Source organism: Mesoplodon mirus (assembly GCF_964341445.2).
Source record: "Mesoplodon mirus genome assembly, chromosome: 10".
In the NCBI taxonomy this organism is placed as follows: Eukaryota; Metazoa; Chordata; class Mammalia; order Artiodactyla; family Ziphiidae; genus Mesoplodon; species Mesoplodon mirus.
Genome location: NC_138986.1, coordinates 31016679 through 31043300, shown reverse-complemented (window position 1 = coordinate 31043300; position 26622 = coordinate 31016679). Strand labels below are relative to the sequence as shown.

At 37.7% G+C, this 26622-nt stretch overlaps 1 protein-coding gene across 1 annotated transcript in view; it reads left to right on the top strand.

Annotated features, from left to right (window-relative positions):
* Nucleotides 1-8610, top strand: part of ENPP1 (ectonucleotide pyrophosphatase/phosphodiesterase 1) — a 66616-nt gene extending 58006 nt beyond the window's left edge. Inside the window, exons 22-25 of the mRNA XM_082633444.1 lie at nucleotides 795-875; nucleotides 1710-1842; nucleotides 3459-3621; nucleotides 5230-8610. Coding sequence (XP_082489570.1) covers nucleotides 795-875; nucleotides 1710-1842; nucleotides 3459-3621; nucleotides 5230-5400 — 548 coding nt within the window. The 3' untranslated portion in view covers nucleotides 5401-8610. The remainder of the gene's footprint in view (nucleotides 1-794; nucleotides 876-1709; nucleotides 1843-3458; nucleotides 3622-5229) is intronic.
* Nucleotides 8611-26622: the final 18012 nt, after the last annotated feature.

Genomic DNA, 26622 nt, shown 5'->3' with positions numbered 1-26622 from the left:
TCAGAAGGATGCATCAGGATTCTTAGGAAGGAGATACCATTTTGTTGTTTGAAAAGGAAAATGTGACTTGTCAAAGAATTAGGTAAAGGGAGAGCCTAAGTGTGCTTGTTCTTTCACTGATACAAAGCCCCTAGGGAATGGCTTTTTTTGAAGTTAAGTGTTCTGTTTTCAAGTGGCAGACTTGTATGTTAATGAGAAGACAATTTGAATCTGTCCTAAAAAGGCAAAACTCAGAAGCCTCTAGGTGCTCAAATACACTCAATATCCAATCGAGTCCCCAGAGCAAGCTTCTGAAGTCAGAACTTGGCTATTGCATTATAAAAATAGACAGGTCTAAGCCAAAAGTGCACACAAAGAAGCCTTGTACAGCATTTTGAGGCAGACATCCTGTGATGTTTTTTCTAGTTAGTAGGTGTTGTTCTGAAGCCAGATAGTCTCTTTTTTCTTTTCACTCTGAGAGAGTTTAAGGAAAGAAGATTGTCAACACAATATACTTTAGTTGAAATAAGGCAAATGAGGTAAAATTTGAATATGTTTAATTTGGGACCTTCATATTAAAGATTCTGTTTCATTGATAAATTCATCTTGAAGAAGAAAAGATCCAAATATTTTGCTTTTTTTTTTAAGGGACTTGACCAAACACATTGCATTTCCCCTTGACCCGGTACCTGGGAAAGTTTTCCAAGTTTAAGATGATACTCAGCTGATGTTTTTAAATGCCTCCCATGAGAAAGTATAATTCCTAGTGTTATTTGTGAAGAATGAAATAGTTGACTTTGTTATTTTCTTTGTAGAATTAAATAAAGGTTCAAGTCAAGTATATTGTGAAGCATTACTTACTACTAATATAGTGCCCATGTACCAGAGTTTTCAAGGTAAAAATTTTTAATCTTATATCTCATAATTTCAATGAATTTCCCTAAATTATAGGTATGATTTATATGTAATAAGACTGATGCTCTAAATTAAATGACTAAACATCAGATATGTTCTTATAGGTTTGTTTAACTTTGAGAATACCAGAACACAAAAAATTCTACAAGTATTAGAATTATGATATATTCCTATAGTTATTATTATGCTTTGTACTTAAGTGTTTACAAGCATTTCTGGTGGAAAAAATATGTAATGTTCTTCCTAAGTTATGTAGCTAATACGGTCTACTAACATACTAAATTTCAATCTATTGTACTATTTAACTATTTGGAAGTTCTTGATAATTGTTTTTTATTTTAAAATGAATAGATTTTACATCATTATTAATTATTGTAATACTTGACTCTTATAAGAATAAATATACATTTATACTTTGTGACATATAGAATTTCAAAATATAGAGCATACAAGGAAAGTTTTACTCTAATTTACCTCTAGAATGCTTTTGAATATTTCAAAAAATTCAGATATTAACAATAAATTTGAATAACCTGCCTTGTTTGTGTTCATGATTTTTTTTTATGCTTAATGATGATGTGTGATCACAGCTTCATGATAATGCACATGTTTAAGGATGCCTGAAGTAGAGTTGAATTCAGCATTTGCTGGTTAGTCCTTCCAAGGGCCAAAGCTGAACAGTGTATTCTTGGCCAAACTTGACTTTATCCCTAATTATGACAAACGCTAATTTTGAATCATGGTGTTGATTTATTTCACATGACAACATGGCACCTTGTTCTTCTGAAACTATACTGTCTTTCTTCTTGTTTCAGTTATATGGCACTACTTTCATGGCACCCTACTGCAAAGGTATGCTGAAGAAAGAAATGGTCTCAATGTTGTCAGTGGTCCCGTCTTTGATTCTGATTATGACGGACATTATGATTCCTTAGAGACTCTGAAACAGTAAGAACGTATTTCATTTACTCTTAAAAACAGCTCTCAAGTGAGATTACCATCCAGCTGAGTCAGCAGAACCTTTTCTATCTGATACTGTTCATATTTATGTACATGACATTTCTGATTACGCTGGAAGCCCCTTGAAATATCTGATTAATTTTGATGTTTTGCTCAGTGTTAACTATTTTTTAGATGAAAGTAGTGTTTATCGCCCACTCAGCTCAGATGAATAATTCTGTAGTTCATATTAAATACTGAACTCTGCCTTTGTTAAGAAAATAACATCAGTGTTGAAAATCTCTCTGTGTGGCTATTGTTAAGATACTGTCTTAACTTGCATACTGCCAATTAGAAGATGAAGAATGATATAGTGTGGCTGGAGGCATCCTGAGTCAAGGAAGCAGAAGGCTTATAAAGCGGTAGTGCCCCAGGATTGCCTCTGGTCTAATATCACAGCTTTTACCCAACTCTGCCGGGAGGGGAATGATACAGTGACCTTCTTGAGAAACCATCAGTGGTGCTGTTTTTATAAAGGAGATGGGAAAACATTTTAGAGACTAGTTAATCTTTATTAAAACAATAATTACAAGATTTTTGGAAGCAATTTTGCTATTCAGACTGTAAAAAAAAAGAGAATGAAACATCCACTGAGATTCAGCCCCTTTCTGAGAACCACTCTCTCAGGCAGATTTAGGGATTACTCTTTACACACATATAACTGTGACCACTTTAGTTTGTAAAATTACATTTTTCTTTTTTTTGTTTTTTACTATATCCCTTGAGGCATAAGGGTCCCATGTAAATGCCTCAGAGATGACAGCAATAGAATGGGTAAAGAAGAGAACTTATACCTTTCCCATTCACAGCTTTAACCAGAGCACTGTTTCCATCTATTTTATGTATCATGGTTCCACATACGATTATGTTTTAAAACAATGATACCAGTACCTTAAATTTTGAAAGATGCTAAAATACCAGCCAAACAAATCTAGTTTGTTTTTTTTTTAAATTTCAAACAAATCTAGTTTTGAGACCAAAGGAAATGGCAGAATTAAGGTGAGGTAAAAGTGTCACTTGGGACATCTTTGAGAGTATGCTTCAATTAAAAAAAACATAAAGTTATGGGATAGGAAAGAAGATCCAGGTAAAACATAGGAGAATTCATAGGTTCTCTGAAGGATCTAGAATAAAAAAGTCCCAAACCAGTTCTCTTTCACTCTCTGTTCATAACTGCCTAGAATATAAAAGACTATCAGTAATGCTTTAGAGTCTTGGTTGTACATATTCAAAATTGACATTTTTCTCTTTAGTGTCTCAATTTCAGTTTGTTAATGTAGAATTACCCCCCAAAATCCAAAGTTTAATAAATTTCTATAGAAAATCACATTATGTGGATTGTGTTTAGCTGTCTTCTAATTCTTATTCTTTCTCCATCTGGCAGAAAATGTTGAGGTATTATGATAACTAGCTTCTTACAGTATGTTTAATTATTTGACTGAATTTTTGGGGGGATGTATTGTATTAACAATATACTTGAGTGAAATATTCAATAAGAGGAAGATAGTTATTTCTTTCTTAAACTTAAAGAAATAAAGTTATTTCTTTCTTACCATATTTTACAGAAACAGCAGAATCATCCGTAATCAAGAAATCCTGATTCCAACTCACTTCTTCATTGTGCTAACAAGTTGTAAAGATACATCTCAGACTCCCTCACAGTGTGAAAATCTAGATACCTTGGCTTTCATTTTGCCTCACAGGACTGATAACAGTGAGAGCTGTGCTGTAAGTAACCTTTTTAAATTTACCTTAAACACTGATACATAAATATGTTTGTGTGTGTCATATCTAACATAACTGGTATATACATGTACTTCAAAATTATAGGATGGTTTTAAATTTGATCCTCTAAGATGACATATCTTCAGAGAAGATCATTCTTGTCTGTTAAAAGCACTAACAGTAAGATCAAAATGTCAAAACTTAGTGACTTCGTATGGCTTAGCCATTAAATCCATGTATGAATTCTGGGCCCTCCCCTGCAACAAAAGGCAGCAATAGACTTATGCTTACATTTCACTGACCACAATGATGTTAAGTGCCATGAATTAGGCATTGAGTTCCTTTTCCATCTGTACCATTCCAAAAGCTATTTTACCGATATCTTAAATACAAGCATTTAACAAATTCTATAATGGCAGTGTAATTAGAAGACACTAAATATTGAACATGAACCAGAAAGAGGATTATTTGAAGGTGTATCACACATACTTACAGAAATAGTGACTAAGGATTAGCTGGATATTGGCCTGAGACAACAGATCCCTTGTGTGTACTTTTTATTTATTCCTGTAAATATTGGAACAGATGGCAGATATCTACCGGCCAAGTAGTCTATTGAGTCAGGGCTATTCCCCTGAAAGCCAGAGTGAGGACTGCTGCAGAGGAGGAGACTGAATGGAGCAGCAGTTTTGGGTAGTGGATGATTGGAGGCTAATGGGAAAGTAGAAATTATTGGTCTGTTCCTTTTTATGTGAAAAGTCTATATTTACCATTTCCAACTAATAATATCTTAAGGGTACATGGACCTTTATTGAAGTATGCCTTTAAAGTATAATCATAGCACACCAACCAGTGGATATGCTCTTTATCTGACTTTCTCCAGTAGCCATTTTCAGAAATATGTATACCAACACATGGATGTATGATTTCCATTCCCTATTACCTGCCTTAGCTACCATCTCTGCTTCCATGTTCCAGAGCATAAGGCTTTAATTCTCTTTTGATCTCGTATTAGCTAAAACTTCACTACCTCACCAGAAATGAAAGTGCGTTTTACCACTTCCCCTAGTCCTTTCTTCATCGCAACCACATAGATAACTGATTTGGATAAGAACTAGCATTTGTATAGTGCATTTGCACACATCATTACATTTGATCTTCAGAGTAACCCAGTAAGGAGGGTGCAGGTAAGAGAATTAGGATTCAGATGTTAAATAACTTGCCTCAGTTTACCTGGTAGGATAATGGTAGAAACAGGACTTGAATCCAAGTTTCTTTATGCTAATTTCCATATTCTTTCTACATGGCCTGTTGCTTCTGTTTTCTAACATTTTTAAACTCCATACTGTTGCTGTTTCTTGCACCAAAGTAATAGAGGAACATCTGTTCCACATATACTTTTCCCAAATTTGATACATCTATTAAACAAACATGCATGGTACGTATTAGATAGCGAGCTACTCAAGAGCAGGGATTATACCTAACAACTCTTGTGGTATCCGCCATTTAAGACCCAAGGTGTCACGGCTGATTAAAATGGAGATGAAAAGTTCATAGGGAAGGTTAATTGACTGCTCTCCAGTGACTCGTCTTCCTTTCCCACCCTCATAGCATGGGAAGCATGATTCCTCATGGGTTGAAGAGTTGTTGAGGCGACACAGAGCTCGAATCACAGATGTTGAACACATCACTGGACTCAGCTTCTATCAAGAAAGAAAAGAGCCAATTTCAGACATTTTAATGTTGAAAACACATTTGCCAACCTTTAAGCAAGAAGGCTGATGTTTTCTATTCCAAAACCACGCCGTAAATCTTTTTGAAAGAACCTTCTGTTTTATATATCCTGTATTTACACTATTGCATTGTTTGGAGACTGTTGACCAGAGTTAGAACTGGGAATCCTCTTGTGATACACAACTATCTCAGGGAAACTTGTGGCCTCCGCGTAACAGTAGGAAAGTGTTCCTGTTGAGTCACGCACGTGTCTGAATGTGTAAGAATTGTTCAGATTTGGGAATAAAGACAGACCATACCTAAAACTGCTCTTCTACTTCTCTTAAGGGCAGAAGTAGCTGTGAACATTCTCTGGACACCAGATGTTTGAATCTTACTATCATTAATAAACTTCTGTGATGCTGGCAAACACTACACTAATGAGTAGGATTGGAATAGGCCATGTTTCATTCATTTCTTCACAAGAATTTAAAAGTGATTCTGGATTCTTTTTAACTTGGAGTTAATTTTGATTTTAATCATCAAAGTTAATGGAAGCAAAAATATTTGAGGCCCTGTTTCTATCTTTTCTGTACAGCCCCTCAAAAGCCAAAGTATGTAATCTTGTGTTATTTTTTTAACTGTGACTGGGCGTCTTCAGATTTAATGATTCTTTCAAGTTAAACTTTGAGGGAAGACCTGTATTGAGTACATCTTTTTATAAAATTTTACTTAACATTTGTACCAAAGAAGAAAAATATTCCCATCCTTCTCACTGGTATTTAACATAGGTTGAAAATAACTCCCAAAATGGTTATTTTAGACTGTTAAAAGTGTGTCTTGTCTTAGTGAAGCTTCACAGAGCTTGTCAACTCATGCAAGGTGGCATTTTTCATCCAGAGAGTAGGAATGTTTTCCTCTGTGCACAAAAAATGATGCTACCAGCAGCAGAGCTATACTGTTCTGAGCTGTTCATTTTGAAGTTCCATTGATTTGAAGAGAATGTGTTACCATCATTTTATATCTTCTCGGTAGTCATGGTAAATGAACTTGATTTCTCTGCTTTATAGACTATACCTTTAGTACCAACCTGTGGACTTTCAAAAGCTACATTCACTTTTAGGCTACTTGGGTCTGATATAAGCGCTATATTAATACAACAAAGATCTGTATTTGTCCTTCATATGATACTTGTTCTTCAAAAGCATAGGGGCCACAAAGACCTAATTTAGATAATACAATTTGCATCTGAAAATTATTTACTAATTTAGAAAGTCTCACTGGTTTTAGTCCCACAGATCCCTAAGGTTCTGTACATTTTTTTCCCCCAGTCTGTTTTTTTCTCTGTTGTTCAGATTGGGTAATTTCTATTGCTCTGTCTGTCTTCAAGTTCACGGATTCTCTCCTCTGTCTAATCCATTCTGCTGTTGAGCCCATCCACTGGTTTTTATATTTCAGCTATTGTGTTTTTTTATTTCTAAAATTTCCATTTAATTCTTCTTTGTAGCTTTTATTTCTTTGCTGAGAAATTTTATCTCTTTGCTGAGACTTTCCATTTTTGCATTTGTTTCAGACATATTCATAATTGCTTATTGAAGATTTTTATGATGGCTGTTGTAAAATCCTTGTCAGATAATTCCTACACGTGTCATCTTTGTGTTCGCATCTATTGTCTTTTTTCATTCAAGAAGATTTTTCTGGTTCTTGTTGTAGTGAATGATTTTCAACTGAAACCTGGATATTTTAGGGATTATGTATGAAACTATGGATCTTATTTAAACTTTCTGTTTTAGCTGACTTTCTCTGTCATCACCCTAGCAGGGGAATTGTGGGCACTGTCTCATTATTGCCAGGTTCCTTACTCAGCCTCTATTGACATGGGGTAAGAGGGGACCCTTGTTACTAGGCAGGGTGAGAATTCAGCTTCCCACTGGGTCTCCATTGATGCTTCCCTGGCTGAGATGTGCAGGGCACCTTGTTACTTCCCCCTTGTGGTCTCCACTGATGTTGTGGACAGGGGTGGCAGGGAAAACTTTATCACTAGGTGGGAATGAAATTACCAGGTTCCTACTCAGTCTCCTCTGATGCTATCCTGGCAGAGGACTTGGGGCACCTTTTCAGAACCTGGCAAACCACTGTCTTTGCTGGCATGGGTGGGATCATGGTCTTTTATGTGGTGTGTAGTTGGAGTGGAGCAGTTATTGTTTTCTCCCTTGCTAGGCCACTCCTCTTCTGGTCCTTTGGCTGGTGAGATAGCAGGCCTTTCTTGGGACTTCTTTTTGTCTGTACTCGTTGACATTTCAAGGTTGCTGACTTCTTCAGCAACAAGTCTGGCATATATGAACTAAAAGAAAACCCAGCAGAACTCATTACAGTGTTGTTCCTTGGGTCCCGAGATCCCTAGCCTGTCTGCCTTCTCCTCTCCACCTTTCAGAATCTTCCTATGTTTGTTTTATATATAATAATGAAGATTTTTATCTGCACTTAGCAGAAGGATATCTACTTCTTTATAGAAGTGTCTCATTGATTTTTATATATTTTTCAAAACACATGCAGACACAGTTGCCTCTACATAGAGCATCTTAGCAGATCTTAATTAAATGGATAGATGCCTTTCTCCTTTGCCAGACAGCAAGAATACAGAGAAAAGCAAGTTACAATCCTTCCAGTCTTGGTGAGAGAGAGGAGGCAGCAGAAGTGTAAATGATCCCTAAGAGATGGTAAATGTTATAATGGAGCCGTGGGCAGGGTGCCAGGGAGTACAAAGCAGGCACTGGGTGCTGCTTGGCAGTATCAGCAGTGGCTTCCCAGAGGTGGTAATGATTGGGCTAGGACTTGAAGGATGAATTGGAGCTCTGCAGGTGAATAGGTGAAAAAATGGCATTCTAGCCTCCCTTGGGTGGATACATTTGGGGCATTTTTCCATTTACTGGTACTTCTGATATTTTCTACAAGTGTCACTGTGACCAACTTACAATATACAACTATTTCATTTTTCTTACTTTGTTAATCTCCCGTTCTTAAAGGAAATGTCAGACTATAAATTCTGTGCTGATTCTTTAAAGGAAAAGGCATCCACATCTGTTCCTACTTAGCTTTCAGTTGCTCTTATACGATGTGCTTTTGCTTTTCTCGTCTTGAAAGAGACCCTTTCTTGCACTCTTTCATCTACTTAAGACATGTGACTAGTCCCCAGTTTGAATGGTAAATTCACATGATCATATATGGAAATGTATGTATCCTACTTTTTTCAATAAAGGCTATTCTTTCCTTTTCAAATGCACAGCAAAACCTTTATTTATCCCTAATTTTGCTGCCATACCTCCAGTCAGTACTTCTTAAATGAGGTAAGTAACTCTCATACATAATTTTCTACCTGGTTAGTTTATTCATGGCAGAGCAAAAAATCAGGTGAAACCTAAAAATATTTCCAAGAATCAGAGAAAAGAGGGCAAACCTTAGGGGGAAGAAGGCGAATGTTCAGGTTCCAGCAGGGTAAAGAGATATGCAGAGCATGGTTATGCCAGTTGGCCTGGTTGGTCCTGTTTAAGGAGATAAGACCCCACCGGGATAGAGCTGAACCACTGAGTCCTCCAGGATAGGCTATGGCCACTCCCCCTTGACTATTTTCTGCCATTAGCTGCAATAACTGTCCAGCCGGGATCTGTGGGTACATGTTTATCTGCAATTGAAACTGTTGTTTGAACTTGGAAACTAAATGTGATTATACTTCACGCTGAAGCCTATCACAGGAATTTGGTGTGTGGGTGCTTTCATAAGCACCAAGTTAAATTTTATCATGGCTATAGTCCAAGGGCATTTTCCCTGATTTTTTGGCCAGTCTAAATATTGTAAGGTAGGGAAAAAAAAAAAAAAAAACTTCTATAGAATAAGTGTCTCTAAGCTAAGAAATGTGAATTTACAAATAAAAGTTGTATATACAGAATCTTGGCTGCTTTCCTGCCTGGATGTGGATGTGTGTTTGGAGGGTGGGGTCAGGAAGGGCGGGGTGTTTCTCCAGGGATTAGTGCTGAGTACAAGGGTTGTAGACAATTAACTCCAGCTGTGTTGTCAGGAGGAGGAAAGAAGATCCGAAGTTCATTTCAGGTTCACAGAGTTAACCATTTCTGATTTGTGACCTATATCCTTGTTTGCGGTATTTTAATTACATTTAGTCGTACTTCTAGGTAACAATGAGTGACAAGCATATATAAATATCTTTCCAGTATTTCAAATGGTCTGAAACCAGGAGGAAAGTCTCCACCTTGTAACTTCCATAGATTTTTTTCAACATAAAATTTTTGCATTTATCCTTTCTGTGATAGATAAATAATGAGTGAAGAAAAAAGATATTTGCTAGAAATCATATCTGTACCAGAAACCATAGAGGTATGAAATACGTTTTAGTGTACTAGAAATGAAAGAATCTCTGGAATAGGTATTATACCCATGGGATGGCAAAAGGAAGCAATGTAATCCTACCCCAACGTGGTTGTTTTAAATTTAACTTCATACTTTCACTCAAATCCTCAATTCAAGGGGCAATTTGGAGATTTTAATAAAAATAACACATTACTTTAAAAACTCATATCCAATTTCATTATATATCAGAAATTCAGAACTCAGAATAGACTTTGGCTTTCACAGAATAGAGATACAAAACAATTCAATAAACATCCAGGAAATGAGATTTTTACATCTCTTGATAATTTTGCCCCATCATGTCTAGGTATTTTTCACTATCAAAAATCGTTTATGCCTACACTTAGATGGCATTGCGCTGGGTTTAAAGGAAGCAAAACACGTCTCAGGGGCTTCCCTGGTGGCGCAGTGGTTGGGAGTCCACCTGCCGATGCAGGGGACGTGGGTTCGTGCCCTGGTCCGGGAAGATCCCACATGCCTCGGGCGGCTGGGCCCGTGAGCCATGGCCGCTGAGCCTGCGCATCCAGAGCCTGTGCTCTGCGGCGGGAGAGGCCACAACAGTGAGAGGCCCGCGTACTGCAAAAAAAAAAAACAAAAAAAACAGGTCTCAGAACTGAACGTTTATAAGCTAATAAAAACTTGAAACAAATTTAAATAAATGAGAACAAAATTTTCTCAGTCCAATGAGTAGATCTCATTGCTCAAATTTTCACAATTTAAAAAAATCTCAAAATTCTCAATCATAAACTATTCTATACCTTGACACAATTTCATTCTTCTGAAGAGTTACTTTTATTAAGGTCAAAACAGAAACAGGCTGGTAGATCTCTGGGGCTTTTATTTGTGTACTTGTTTGTTTTTAAGATAACGCCACTTTTTAACTTAAAGCACACTTTAAGACACTGCAACTAGATTAGATTCAATTAGGTCAAGATTGACAATAAATGTCAAAGCTGTGCTTACTCTGTGTCAAGGAATTAGGCATTAGAGATAAATTGGGGAACAGGACAGATGGGATGCCTGCACCCTTGGTACTTCCTTATCAACCTCTTAAGTTCTAGCCCAATGCACATGTCCTTTTGAAACCTCGTCTCTGTCCCGCTAAGGGATCGATCATGGGATCATACCCTCCTAGACTTTGGAGATTATAAATAGCACATGCCCTCAAGGCTAGACATTCTTACGTAGTTGCACCCAACTGCCCATGTTCCATAACCTGGGCACAGTGTTGCTAGATGGCATCGAGACCTACTAAGAGATTGTCCCCAACCCCTCTCTTCCGCCACCGCCCCGCACCCCCACCCCATGCTAGGTCTAAATACATGGCTTGCTAAAGGCAACCTGCAACCGTAAAAGGAAATAAAATGATTTTAAGGTGATGTGGTTATAGGTATAAGGGGATTGTTGGCTTCTACTTGGGGCTTCCAGGGAGGGACCTGGCAGGATTGTCTCCTAAAGAGAACACATTACCACAAACCATATAAGGAAAATGAGAAGTCCCAAGAAGCTGCATCATCTATACTTTTCCCAGCCTGTGATCTTCTGTTAAATTTGCTAAGACTGTATCCTTTGAGCTTATCTCCAAAAGCTATAACTTTGATGAGATATATATTGAGTGATGTTGAATGTGCTCTTTCACCAGGAGTGCAACTCTATACTGTGGGATTTCTTTCCTCCCAGTGGTTGTAACCGTCAAAGAAAATTAGTCAATTTAAGAAAGAATTGGAAAATTTTATTGGAGCCAAATTTGAGGATTATAACCCGGGAAGAGCATCTCAGAAAGCTATGAGAACTGTTTTGCCTGTTAGAAGTCAAGACACAGTTCATATAAGTTTTTTTAGACAGATGGCTGTACATTAAATGATGTATTATTGACAGTTTACATAATCCAGATTTAAGTGCCATGATGGTGGGTCATATGATCCTTTACAAGATTAAGAAGGAATGTTATCTTCTAAGGACTTGTCTTGTTGATGCTAGGAGAATGTTGCTGTTTATGGTTGAGCAGGTATTCCTGCTGAAGGGGAAGGTTTGGTAAATGCATAATGCAGATACACAATGCACAGTGGGGGGAGAGGGGAGGCCAAAGGGTAGAAAAGAATTTTTATGTTTAAATTTTTCCTGTCTTGCCATAAATATGAATTTTATTTCACGTAACTCTCATTTGGGATTTAGCATGCTTCTTAAATTGATATATTCCTTTCATTTATTGTCTTGTCTGCAAAGTCATCTGTCACTGAGAACAGAAATAATCTTTATATCCTCTGTTTCTAGCACAATGCCTGGCACATAGTAGTTGCTCAATTTAAAAAATGCCCAGGTGAATAAAAACCAATGAGATGATCCTAGCAAAATATCCATTTAAGATAGCCAGGGAATCACAGGTTACAGAAATGCAGCTGGAGGACAATCACACTGAAATTAATTATTCTTTGCATCCCTAGTTTTTAAGTGCCATATGGAATTTTCAATGGGATATTTTTTAACAAGAGTTCATCTATAGATATGTTTCTAGTGCACAATGCAGATTTTAAAAAATAATAATAAACAAAAGATCAAGAATGCCTTTCAAGGGTCATTCACAGTTGTTTCATTGACTACATCCTGTGGAAAGTATGATGTCTGGTGAACTGAAAACGAAACAAGGAACTCTTCAGAGTTTTGACGTGTCAAACGAAAACCTCTCCATAAAGCACACAGCGTTTCTCCAGTAACAAGCTGCTGTCATAAACATTCAATGGCAAAGGTGAAGGTGCGTGGGAGTGTCATCCATGCGATGTAGCCCAGGCCCCAGGAGCAAAAACTGTTTTTTTAACTATACAGGCTAGTTGTGTTTTATCAACAGGCTGCCACAGGCTGCTTGGATCAACTGGCTTGATCCAAGATGGTGGACAAAGTAGGCTAAATGTCACCACTTTCCTTGCCTTGATTTATCTCTGTGTTTCCATACCAACCCCTGAAAGCTGAAAGACACTTCCCCTGACACATCTCTGTGTTTGTTTCAAAAGTACCTGGTGTTGGGCAGAGGTGCTTTGCAGCTGTACTAGGAGAGATACATGCTTTGAGAGATACACAGCAGTCAGCTGCTCCAAACCTGGCCCTGACTTGACCACAGGACCACACCTGTGCAGATGAAAACTGGAGGAGTCTAAGAGTTACCTTTGCATCATCCCCATGCTAAGGTCTTCGCCCAACAGGGGGATTTGTACTCTGCTTGCACAATTGGTGCCGTGTGCAAAGGAGTGTGGGAGACCACGCATGCCTGGGGTTCCCCTGGAAATCTCCACCCCTTTCCTAGTGCCTTGATGACCTGTCTGACCCTTAAAATTCCCTTACTCCCCTCCCTTAGAGGAGACGGTGCCTTTAGAGCATGAGCTCTCCTTCTCCATTCTCTGGCCATTGAATAAAAGCCTGTCTTGCTTGCACCAAACTCAGTTTCATTATTGGCAGTGTGAACCTGAGTGGGAAAGAAGCCCCTGACCGAGCTTGGGGGTGGCGGTGGGGGGGCCTTGGTTCAGCTAGGGCCCCAAGAGGGGGCCTTACATCTCATACAGGAGAATATCTTAGTTCTCATGTTCATCAACTCCAGGTAACACCTGCTGCTGTGGGGGAAAGCAAATCAGCCTGGAAGAAATAAGTAGGTGGTAGCAACCACACTGGAGCTTCTGGAACAGACAGACTTCAGGCAACTTCCCTTTACCAAAGAGGAGAGATTTTCCTCTTTCCACACCTTCCTCCTATCTTTGAAATTTAGAGCAATGGAATCTAGCATTGGCTAAGATAGTAGTGAACCAAGAAGTGTTAGAGGTGGGTGAAATCATCCCATCCATCTCTGATGGAAGGTTGACAAATGATTAAACTTAAATTCTCAAATAACCAATGAATCAGTAATATTATTATGATAACAAAGATCTTGAGATCAAATGTGATGTTAATTATAATAACTACCCATTACTGGGTACTTATTTTTTTCCAGACATTGTGCTAAATGATTTACATATATATTCTCAACAATCCTGTAATGTGAAAATACTCATCTAACCATAGCTAGGGGGTTACCCCTGGCAAGGATTTGAACCCAGGTTCTGGCAAAGTTCATACATTTAAGGAGTATGTCATATTGCCTTCTTAATAAACACATTGAAAATGTTCAAGTTCATCAAGTTGTACTCCATCAGTAATTGAACTCTGAAACAGTTCTTGAAATAACTTTATTAATAGTGTATTAATAGTATGAAATATCACCAATTTAAAAAAAAAAGCACTTAGGGACTTCCCTGGTGGCGCAGTGGTTGAGGGTCCGCCTACTGATGCAGGGGACGCGGGTTCGTGCCCCGGTCTGGGAAGATCCCACGTGCCGCGGAGCGGCTGGGCCCGTGAGCCATGGCTGCTGAGCCTGCGTGTCCGGAGCCTGTGCTCCGCAACGGGAGAGGCCACAGCAGTGAGAGGCCCGCGTACCGAAAAAAAAAAAAAAAAAAAAAGCACTTAAAACAAAACAAAGATACGTTAACCCTCAATTGAAAAATGGGCAAAAGTCTGGATTAAGACATGCACAGGAAAGAAATGAAAAGAGAAAACATAAATGCATAAAATGTTTTAATTCATTAATTAACATATTTTTGTGCTTACCATGTAGGAAAATGATTAAAAAGATGCAGATCTCCAGTGTTTCAAAGTTATAGGCAGTCAGACCTTGAGGAGGACAGCACAACATAAGATGCTATGACATCTCTGACGGCAATTTGATAGCTGTGTTCTGAAAGTCTAAAAATTGTCCACAAACACTTCAGTCTTCTGTATGAAGAACTTTTAGTTCTTCAAATTTGTTCTGAAGAAGACATGATTCAACTGCTGGAAGATACAAAGTCATGCTCAGTCGAAATGGTTGACTATTACTAGAGAAACAGTAATGGTATAGTATATTCATATAATAGAATAAACTCTTAAAAAGTGATGCTTATCTAAATTTACTAAAGTGGAAAACTTCACACCATAGGAATTCAAAATGACAGCTTCTAAAATAGCATATGATAATTTATCGATTCTGGTGAAAGGAAAAATAAAATCCCCTTTCCTCCTCTTTCCCCTTCTTCTTTCTTCTCTTCCTTTTCTTCTCTTTCTCTCCTCTTCAGTGTCATCCCTCTCATTGTTCCCTCTGGAAGTTAATGCCCTAAAATATTAACAATATTTGTATCTGAGTGGTGGGATTTGGGGTGATCTTCAGTTTCTTGTTCCTCTATAATGCATTAATTTTATAATCTGGAAAAAAAACAGTAAAATTCATTTAGGCAAAAAATATTTTGAAAATTCATAAAGTATTTGAAGTATCTTTACCCATGTCTATATAGGTGGTAATAAATGTCTGAACAGCATAAAGTATCCAGTACCAAAGGATATTGACTTGGTACAGATTAACAGTGTGTACGTGTCATTCCCTCATTACATTGCTGTTTGCCATGGCGATGCTAACACAATTCCAAAAGGCCCATTCTGACTTGAATTCTGCCGTACTGCACAAGACATGTGTCTTTTATCATCTTCTTTCCTGTTTTCTGTGTGCACACCTGGTCCAACTTCCTTCTAATCCATCATAGAAGAAGTGTGATTCTTTTTCTTTTTCCACCAGGCCTGACTCCTCACTTCCTCCAGGGCTTTGTTTTCTTAATGATTAATGCTTCTTTCTCACACGCACATCTGTGATTCCTACCTCTGAACGGATTCCACATCTCTGCTTTGACTATGCACGTGTCCTTCTTCTATTCCTCTAAAGTATTTACCCTGTGGCATCTGTTCCCTCTGGCTGCCTCACAGTCTTCTCTTCTCACTGTAGGAAAGGACAGATAAGTGATTGGTTTTTATTTCCTGATGTTATTTCTTCACCAACCTCTCCCCTTTTTTGGAAACTCCAATAAATTAGTTTCAGACCACCTGGCCAAACTTCACTACTTTTTATAACCTCTCTTAAAAAAAATAACAATTTCCGAATTGACAGCTTTTATTTTTATTTTGGTAATTTAAAAAATATATTGTAAAATATAAGGAGGAAAATAACAATCATCCGATGCAGCCACCCACTGTTAACATCCTTTCTAGTTTATTAATTGATTGATAATTGCATCAATCTTTTTGTGTTATATTTTCAAACACTATGATTATCTTAAGCCTCCTTACATGGCCCAGATTCCATTTTTCAGTAATGTTTATTTTCTTCTTTCTTATTTGTAATTTATTATTTCTATATTATTACTTTTTTGAGCCTACTATCCCCTCTTTTAAAATCTCCTCCTATTGTTTTATTATACCTTCCTTAACTTTATTCTTATTTTTTGGATTCACATTTCTGTTAACCTGTTCTGTAATGTGCAGCATTTCTTTTGACCTATGTGTTTTTCTTCTAGATGGGATTGATGTAATGAGCTCTTCCTTCCTTCCCTCCTTCCTTCCTTTGTTCCTTCCTCCCTCCCTCCCTTCTTTCCCTCCTCCCTCCCGCCCTTCCTTCCAGCCTTCCTTCTTTTATATCCTGTAGTAATTTGCTGAGTTTAATGCCATTTCTTTTTATATTACTCATCCTATTTTGTTCTGAGATGAAGCAATCATCTTCCAGTTGTGTCTGAGTGTTGTTTGTGTTTTCCTTTAAACTGTGTCAGGGAGGAATATTTTATGTCCTATCCAATTTTCTGAAGTCCAAGGGTAGTGTAGGGATGGGAGGAAAGATGGACTGAGGTTGTCTTAGACTTTCTAGGATATTTGAGATCTTTCCTTCTTCAGAGATTGTGTCTCAGAGAAAGGTACAATTCACCTTAGGTTAAAAAATCCTATGTTGGATAATTTTAGACTTTGACTTATTTCTCCAATTTAGTGCATACCAAAGAGATTTCACATATCTGTCAACCGTATTTTCTCTTTCTCTGTTTCACTGGTTTTCCTCCCATTATGTCCCTATTTAACGATTATAATAGATGGTTGGCTCTTTCCATTCCAAATGCCTCTTTGCAATGTGACTTTGCTGCTCCATCCCTTGAATGTGGGTTAGCCTGGTGACTTACTTTGACCAATAGAATGTGGCAGAAGTGACATTTCTCCACTGATGAGGTTGTCCACCAATGAGGTCACCTTGCCACTTATGCTTCTGGCTCTGAAAATGCTCCTACTATCATGTAAGGAAGTCAGTGCTTAACTACTGAATGATGAGAAAATATGTAGGAGAGAGGCTCAGCTCACAGCCGGTTCCAAGGGCCCAAATGAGAGGATAAGGCCATCTGATGGCCTCTAGCCCCAATGGAGCTGCCAGATGACTGCAGCTGTCTGAGTGGCCCCAAAGGAAACCATCAGAAGAACCACCCAGCTGATCACCGTCACAGAATCATGAGAAATATTAAATCATTATTTTAAGCTACTATGTCTTAGGGAGGTTTTTATGCAAAAATATATAATTGATACCTGAACAAGGATGGTATCATAAGCCCAACTTGAAACATGTGACATTGGCTTTGGGACCAGGCAGTGGGCAGAGGCTGGAAATGGTAGAGACTGTTGAAGGTAGAAGAAAGGACTACTTGAGTTATGTGTTATACGATGTTGCTGTTCTTCAAAATCTGTCTCCAGTTGTTTGTGAAACACTCTGAAGGGGACAAGGCTGAGTTGAAAATTGAGACTTAAGGCATTTGTGTGCGACTGTTGATTCCATATTTGAAAGGACACATTGATGCACATCAGTGTTCATTGAAGCATTATTCAGGATAGCTGAGAGCAACCCCAATGTCCATGGATGGATGAATAGATAAGCAAAATGTTGTCGATACATACAATAAAATATCACTCAGCCTTAAAAAGGAAAGAAAATCTGTTACATGCTCCAACATACATGAACCTGGAGGACATAGGTGAATAAGTCAGTCAACAAAAGACAGTATTGTATGGCTCCACTTATATGGGGCATCTAAAGTGTCAAATTCACAGAAACAGGAAGTAGAATGGTGGTTACCAGTGGTGTGTAGGTGGGGGAAATAGGGAGATGTTAAATGGGCATCTGTTTTGCAAGACAAAAAAGTTCTGGAGATCTGTTGCAGAACAGTGCAAATATATTCACCACTACTGAACTGTACACTTAAAAATGGTTAACACGGTTTTTTTTTTTTTTCGGTATGCGGCCCTCTCACTGCTGAGGCCTCTCCCGTTGCGGAGCACAGGCTCCGGACGCGCAGGCTCAGCGGCCATGGCTCATGGGCCCAGCTGCTCCGCGGCATGTGGGATCTTCCCGGACCGGGGCACGAACCCATGTCCCGTGCATCGGCAGGCGGACTCTCAACCACTGCGCCACCAGGGAAGCCCAACATGGTATATTTTAAGTAAGGTGGGTTTTGTTTGTTTGACCACATTTTTTTTTTTTTTCAGTCGAGGGGTGGGGAAAGACATGGTGACAAGATAGGTGGTAAATCCTGATTGTAGATGGGGAATTTGCAAGTTTACAGTTAAGCTTCACAGCAAAAATAAATATAGCAAGAGCAAAAATAACAAAAAAATTTGTCATTTTAGAAACATTGTTAGTTCTGTAAATGTAAACATGAGATAAAACTGAATATAGGAAACTCCTGTAGCCACGGTACTTGGTAGATTTCAGCACTAAACTGAGGAGCAGTTCGCCCCCTGCTGGCCATCTTGGAATTGTTTCATTTTAGGAAATAACCAGGACTGATGGAATAAGCATGTGTCCTGTAAGATTAGGTGCTTTCATTTACCAAAATATTTCCTGTAGAGACTCTAAACTCCCATAGCTGTTATCTGCAATTATTCACTCATTCATTCTTCCATTTTTTAAAAATGAACGTACAGTTCATTTGGATATAGCTCACTCATTCACCAACCTTTATTTAACCCCTAACAGGTGCCAGGAGCTGTGCTAAACACAGGTTTCAAAGATGACACTGGTGTAGACCTGAATTTGGCATCTAATAGAGTGACATTGACACGTAAATCATTAAATTCAGTCAAGCGTTATAAATGTGATAGAATTTGTCTGTGTACTAGAGAATAAAAATTGGGGCATAAAGAGTCAGTAAAGAGACTCAGCAGAAGTATAATGAGTAAATGGGATCCCTACCCTTAGAATTCACTAAGAAGAAGTAATCTGATCATACAAATATTAATATATTAATTGTACATTAATATATTCTCTTTTTTCTCTAGTTGGATTTTTCAAGAACGGCTCTTTATTTTGAAATAATTACAGATTCACAGGAAGTTGCAGAGGCAGTACAGATAGTCCCACGTATACCTCATCCTGTTTTCCCGGTGATTGCATCTTCAAAACAGAAAGTTGATAACGGTATAAAGTGTGTGCATAGTTCTGTGTCATTTTATGAGATGTTTAGATTTCATAAGTGCCACTGCAATCAAGTATTCCATCACCACAGACCCCCCGCAGCTACCCCTGGAGAGTCACACCCACCTCCTCCCTCCATCATCCCTAACTCCTAACAACAGTTCATCTGTAAAAGATGACATTGGCCCCCAGAGATAACAACTAATAGAAAGACATAGGTAAATCATGTAAATCAAATTCAGGAGATAGATACATATATTAAGGTATTTTGTCATTTTAGGAATGTTATATAAATGGAATCATATAATATGTGACTCTTTGATATTGGCTTTTGTTTCTACACAGTACAATGTCCTTGAGATCCATCCTAGTTGTTACATATATCACTAGTTTGTTCCTTTATTTTTTTTTAATTGCAGAGTAGCATTCTTGTTATGGATGAACATGGTCTGTTTAAACATTCATCTATTTTGGTTATTTCCAGTTTTTAGCTACTACATGTAAAACTGCTATGAACAATCACGTGCAGGTTTTTGTTTAGACATAAGTCTTCACTTCTCTGGGGTAAATGCCCAGCAGGACAATTGCTGGGTTGTATAGTAAGTGTATGTTTAGTTTTTTTGAGAAACTGCCCAACTATTTTCCAGAATGACCGTACCATTTTACATCGCCACATGTAATGTATGAAAGATCCAGTTTTCCCTCATCCTTGCCAACAATCTGGGTGTCAGTATTTCATTTTTGCCATTTTGATAGGTGTGCAATATCTCATAGTGATCTTAATTTGCATTTCTTTATTTGCTAATGATGTTGAATGTTTTCATGTCCTATTTGCCGTCTGTATATCCTCTATTTGCCATCTGTATATCCTCTAGTGCAGTATCTCTTCCTGTCTTTTGCCCATTTTTTAATCGGATGGTTTATTTAATTAATTTTTTACTGTTGTGTTTTGAGAATTCTTTTAAAAGTCTGTATATGAATTCTTTATCAGATATGTGGCTTGGAAATATTTTTCTCTTGGTCTGTAGATTGTCTTTTCAACCTCTTAACAGGGTCTTATGAGGAACTTTTGATGCACTTACTTAGCAAAATTAAAATGCTTTTAATTTTGATGAGGTCTAATTTATCCTTTTTTTTTTTTTTTTTAAGTATTTTGGTGTCAGGTCTAAGAACACTTCACCAAACCTTAGGTCCTGAAGATTCTCTCCTGTGACTTCTTCTAAAGCATTATCATTTTATGTTTTACATATAAATCTATGATCCAAAACCTTGAATTAATTTTTGTTCAAAATGTGTGTTTAGTTTAAGGTTTATATTTTTGCCTTGAGTATTCAATTTCTCTAACATTATATGTTGAAAAAGCTATTCTTCTTCCATTGCATTGCTTTTGTACCTTTGTCAAAAACTAATTGGGCATATTTTTGTGGGTCTATTTCTGGGTTCTAAATTTTTTTCCATTGATCTATGTTGCTTACTGAACCTATATAGTAAATGTTGAAATCAGGTAGAGTGAGTCTTCCCATGTGATTCTTTTTTTTTTTCTTCAAAATTGTTTTAACTATTCTAGTTACTTTACCTTTCCACATATATTTTAAAATAATCTTGTCCTTACCAACAAAATATCTTCTGGAATTTTGACAGAAATTGCAATAAACCTGTATATCAATTTGAAGAGAATTGACATCTTTTCTATGTTGAGTTTTCCAGTCCATGACAGCAGTATGTCTCTTCATTTATTTAGATCTTTGATTTCTTTCATTTATATTTTACAGTTTTCATCATGTTTTTATTAGATTTACACCTAAGCATTTTTCTTTTTTTAGAAATTGTAAATAGTATTGTATTTAAGATTTTGATCTCCAAGTGTTCATTGCTAGTGTATAGAAATACAATTAGTTTTTGTATATTGATCTTGTATCATGCAATTTTGCTGAACTCTTTTACTAGATCTAGGATTTTTTTGAATAGATTTCTTGGAATTTTTTATGTAGATAATCATACCATCTGCAAATGAGGACAGCTATATTTCTTCCTTTCCAATCTGTATCCCTTTTATTTCCTTTTTTGCTTTATATCACTGGCTAGAACATATAGTATTATGTTGAATAGCAGTGGTGAATGGGCATCCTTACCTTGTTCCCAGTCCTAGCAAGCAAACATTATTTTTCACCATTAACAATAATGTTAAATGTAGGTTTTTTGACAAATGTTGGTTGATAGAAATGCCATTTTATTTAATTTTTCTCAATCAGATTAAATCTGAACATTAGTTGCTATGTTTCTGATGAGCATCCATTTTTTATGTTTATAAAAACAGTAGGTTTATATAAAACAATTAGAAAAAATAATAAATAATACTGTTGCGGAGAAAGAATTTTCCTCTACTCTTCAAAGTTTCTTTCAGCTCATCTAATAATCAAATTGATGTGAAACAGATAAACAGGAGAAAAACAAAGTTTAATTTTGAACATATGAGAGCTCCACATACCTGAAAGGTTCAAAGACAGAAAGGTAAAATGAAGCCTATATGCCATTCTGAGCTAAGGAATGGCTTAGGGGCTTGAGCCTTCCAAGGTTAGGGGGGTCATTCACAGGACAATAAGAAGAAAAGCAGATGTTGGGTAATTAGATGTTTGCCCTGCCACACAGATGGGCCACTCGAATAAAACTGATCTCTCGCAATAACTCTAATTCTGGGAAAAACTCCTAATTTAAATTCTTCCAGGTACTCACCGGAGGGGCAAAAGTTTCTCTTGAATCTACAAGTTCTCCGTTGCCTTTAGTGCAAAATAATCCACATACCACAGTGGCACATTTTGGGGAGACTTGTCCTGAACCCCTTCAATACAAAGAAAACTCATACTCCTGGTAGAATTTTTCACCTTGCAGTGATTATATGAAAAGCAGTGATCACATTAATAATTATCTAACCAATTACTTTAAGATATCTTTTGTATTTTCTCTTGGTTATTGTTTTTCTTCTTATAACAAAGTCCTCATTCTTATGAATTAGATTAAAGTAAGAAAAGAAAAAGTCAGCAACTATAGTTGGCCCTTGCCATTATGTTTAGGTAGAATTGATAAGCCATAATCACTTTGCCAAAAAATTGAGGTGACTCTCATTTTATTGATAGGATAAAGTGGATAATCAAAACCTTTAAAATATTATTAGATCACAGTGAAATATCACCATAGGATCCCTTCAGTTTAGGAAATATTAAGGGCATATGATGCTCATGAACTAAATATACAGATGCCATGGGAATTCCTTGGGAAGCACTGCCTATCATTTTGAGTATCCGTTAGAACACTGACCACTGAGAGGAACTGTTTGCAAAGAGTATCATATAGGAGAAGTACCTCCCCTTGTATCTCACAAGTCACTGAAGTCTGGGCCAATCAGCAGAGACCTTCAGCAGGCATGTAGATGCTCTCAGAACAGCCAGCGATGGCTGCAGATGTCCGTGGCAGATGCCATTTCTCTGAACTGTCTGCACTATCTTTTTTCAACTGGCTTTTGCTTCAACAACAACAGTGACAGAGGACAAACAGCCCAGAAGTTATAGCTACTTAAGAGTTCAGTTTGTCCTTGAGATACAATTTGTCCTTGAGCGCTGCTTCTCTTCATCCAGCAGGTGGCGATAAGTGATTATGGGAAATACTGTAACAAGCATCAGCGCGAAGGACCTAGGAGTTTACTTAGGCTGCTTAGAAAGGGTAATTCTAAGGGCATGTGGGACATAATGCTAATCTGAAGGTATCTTTTAATTTGAATATCACCTGAAACACTGTTTTATTTGGTGCCTCTAAACTAGTGAAGTGGTACCTACTGTTTAAACATAAAACAGATTTAGAGCTGAGCTACTTTAGTTGAAGAGGGGCATGGAGCCACTCTCCCCCAATACAGCAGACCTGCGGGACTTTGAAGACCCTACTTTGGCTCAGCTTCTCATTGGAACAATTGACCTGTAATTCTTACGACTAGGTGACTAACCTCCGTCTAGATGTCTGACAGTCATCTCAAATTCAATATGTTCAAACCAGGCTGTTTTGTGTAGTGTCCAGCCTCAGTAGGCTCATAAAAGCTGATTGATAATTTGTTAGAGATTTTGCAAGTGGGTTGACTTTACATTGGTAGCTTGAAATTGTCTATCACAGAAGCATTTACGATAGAAATTTTCTGTTGTTACAAACCAGTACCTTCCATCTCTTCCAGCTAGTTGTTAAATATTTACTAATATTCTGCTGATCCAAACCCACTTGCTTTGTCCCTTAACAATACCTCTTGTCTTGCTCACACATCCTATCAATTCCCAAACCTCTGATTATCTCACTCTCCAAAGCCCAATTTAAATTCACTTCCTCCCATGGTCAACTAATATTTGACAAGGGAGCCGAAAAGACAGTCTCTTCAATATGGTCCTTGGAAAATTGGATATTCACATGCAAAAGAATGAAACTGGGCCCCTATCTTACACCACTCACAAAAATTAACTCGATATGGATTAAAGACTTAAATATAAGGCCTGAAACCATAAAACTCCTAGAAGAAAATATAGGGAAAGAGCTTCTTGACATTGGTCTTCACAAAGATTTTTTTTTTTTTGGATATGATACCTAAAGCACAAAGCAACAAAAGCAAAAATAAGCAAGTGGGACTATATAAAACTAAAAAGCTTCCTCACAGCAAGAGAAATGATCAACAAAATAAAAAGATAACCTACAGAATGGGAGAAAATATTTGCAAACCACATATCTGATAAGAGGTAAATACTCAAAATATATAAGGAAAACATACAACTCAATAGCAATAATAATGAATAATAATAATAATAAATCCAATTTTAAAGTGGGCAAAGGACCTGAATAGATATTTTCCAATGACCAACAGGTACATGAGAAGGTGCTCAAACTCACTGATCATCAGGGAAACGCAAATCAAAAGCACAATGAGAATGACTATCATCAAAAAGGCAAGAGATAACGAGGTACAGCCACTGTGGAAAACAGTATGGAGGTTCCTCAACAAATTAAAAATAAAGCTACCACATGATCCAGATATCCCACTTCTGGGTATATATGCAAAGGAAATGAATTCACTATCTGGAAGAGATATCTGCACCCTCATGTTTATTGCAGCATTATCTATAATAGTCAAAACACTGAAACAACCTTAAGTATTCCAATGGATAAAGAAAGAAATTGTGGTGTAAATGTAGAATGTTATTTGACCAATAAAGAGGATATCTTACCATTTACAACAACATGGATGGATATTGTTAAGTGAAATAAGTCAGAGAAAGACAAACACTGTATGATCTCACTAATATGTTGAATCTAAAAAAACTGAACTTACAGAAACAGAGAACAGATAGGTGATTGCCAGAGTTGGAGACTAGGGGAAATAGGTGAACAGGGTCAAAAGCTAAAAACAGAAAAAACGAATTCACCTCCTCCTGCAGTAATACTGAACTTGCTTCTCTGACCCCTGCCACTTCCCCCCATGCCTCTGGCTTCCTAAGACACTTGGTTTATGCCACAGGGTAAAATACCCTTATTTTATAATGTGTGTTTCTCAAAAGTCTAGTGAGTAGATACTAGACTGTGGGTTCCTAGAGGGGACTTTGAGCCCATGCCTGAGACATCATGGTAACCTCAGTGGCTATGGTAAATACTCAAATTGTAGATACTCAAATGGTTGTGGTTTTGGTTGTTGCCACAGAATAATTTTGCAATTCTTTTACGTTGACCATCTGACCCCAACCAGATTATTAACATCACTTTTTACTTCTCATCTTCATTTATCCTGTTATATTTGTTACATTTTACTCAAACCATGACCCTTGATGTACCCCATGGCCACCTCCCATCGTCTCCATCTTTGTGTGTGCTCTGCCCTGTCCCCATGGAGTATCTTTATCCATTTCCCTCAAGGTCTTGCTCAAATGCCTTATCTTCCGTGGAGCTTTTTTTTTTTTTCTCCTTATTCTTTCGAGTCTGCCACTCTAAGTAATCTGATCTCTCAACAGCACGTCTCCAAATTTGTCTACTAACTCCTAAAATTCTGTGAAAAGGGGAAACTGAACTAATCCACTGTGGTTGACTGGACCGCAAAGGGGAATGCCAGAATTCATGAATATTCTGAGAGCCTTGCCAAAGTCACTCCCTTGTCCAGACCAAACAGGAGTGTGAGTGATAGATAGAGATTTTGGATGTGGGGTGTAATGAAGGAGAGGAGGGCAGGGCTTGAGTTCTATCTCTTTAAACTGGTTGCCTGTTTGGCAGCCCTCCCTGGAGGTGAGAGGGGCCTTTGTGCTCTCACCCATATCAAAGGTACCGTTAACACCCTCCAGGCCAGGACTGTTAGCCTTCCTCATAAAACCATGTTTGGAGAGATATCTCTGGGGAGGGAATTTGGGGTTGAAACTGGAAAAGAAAAAGAAACCCTGAAACTTAATTGGGAAGTAAGAGATATATCAAGGGGAAATAGGCAACAATATTGAAGTGGAAAATATCTTATGAGGAATAAAAATAGTAGCTTTTAGGTGGCACATGAGGCAGCTGGACTGCTAACCCTTCCATTAGTTGACTTCCTGTGTCCCACGGGGACTGTCCTCTGAAGGCTGATTGCTGCCTTTGATGCTTCTAACCAGTTGGTGTCACTACCGTGGCCATAGAATCTGGGATTCCAGAAAGACAGGTAGATTAGCAAAGAGTTAAAGAGCTTTGTTTTGAAAAAGCTGATTTGTCAATCACTTATCAAGAATTTGTTAGAAGGAGATATACAAAAATAAATGTGTGATTCAAATGTTTGTTTGTTTTTCCCTCTTTGGTGCTTTGGATAAAGTGAATGGTTTTCGTTTGTCTGGCAAGACAGCATAAAGAATGAAGTGGTTGCTTATGCCCCATGGCTCACTCCTCTCCCTCAGTTCAATTCAGCACACTTTTAGTAAACCCATGCTCTGTGCTACATACTTTGATAGGCCCTAGGTATACATATTTGAATGAAACATCATCTATTTTTCCTTTAAGGAGCTCACTGCCTAGTACAGGAGGTAGATCTGTACACTTCTAATATTAGTCCCTGATAGGTTATAATTAATGGATGTACAAAGTGCAGTGGAGACTTATAGAAGGGAGTAAGTTGGGGAAGGCATTATGGAGGACTTAGAATGCTTCGCTGCTATTTTTGTCTCTTTTAGTTACATACTTTATTATCTCAAACTACTTGTTAGGCCCTGGCATCCCTGATCCAGAGAGATAATATAGACAAACAACATTTTCCAATAAGAAGAGAACACTACATACGACAATCAGGCTTTTCCACTGAGCCTGGACGTGGCCTCAGAATTCTCTCAACTCAAGAGCTCAGGGGAGCCATTCACAGCCATTGCCATTTGCACAGAGTAGAGACCTATTTCTCACCCCAAACCCCTCCCGAACTGATATGCTACTCCCCCATTACATTAATTTTTAGGGGCCTAAAATTCCTGTTTTTGTGCCCTAACATTCCCTCATGAAAGATTTATAATTTTATAATTTTGAAT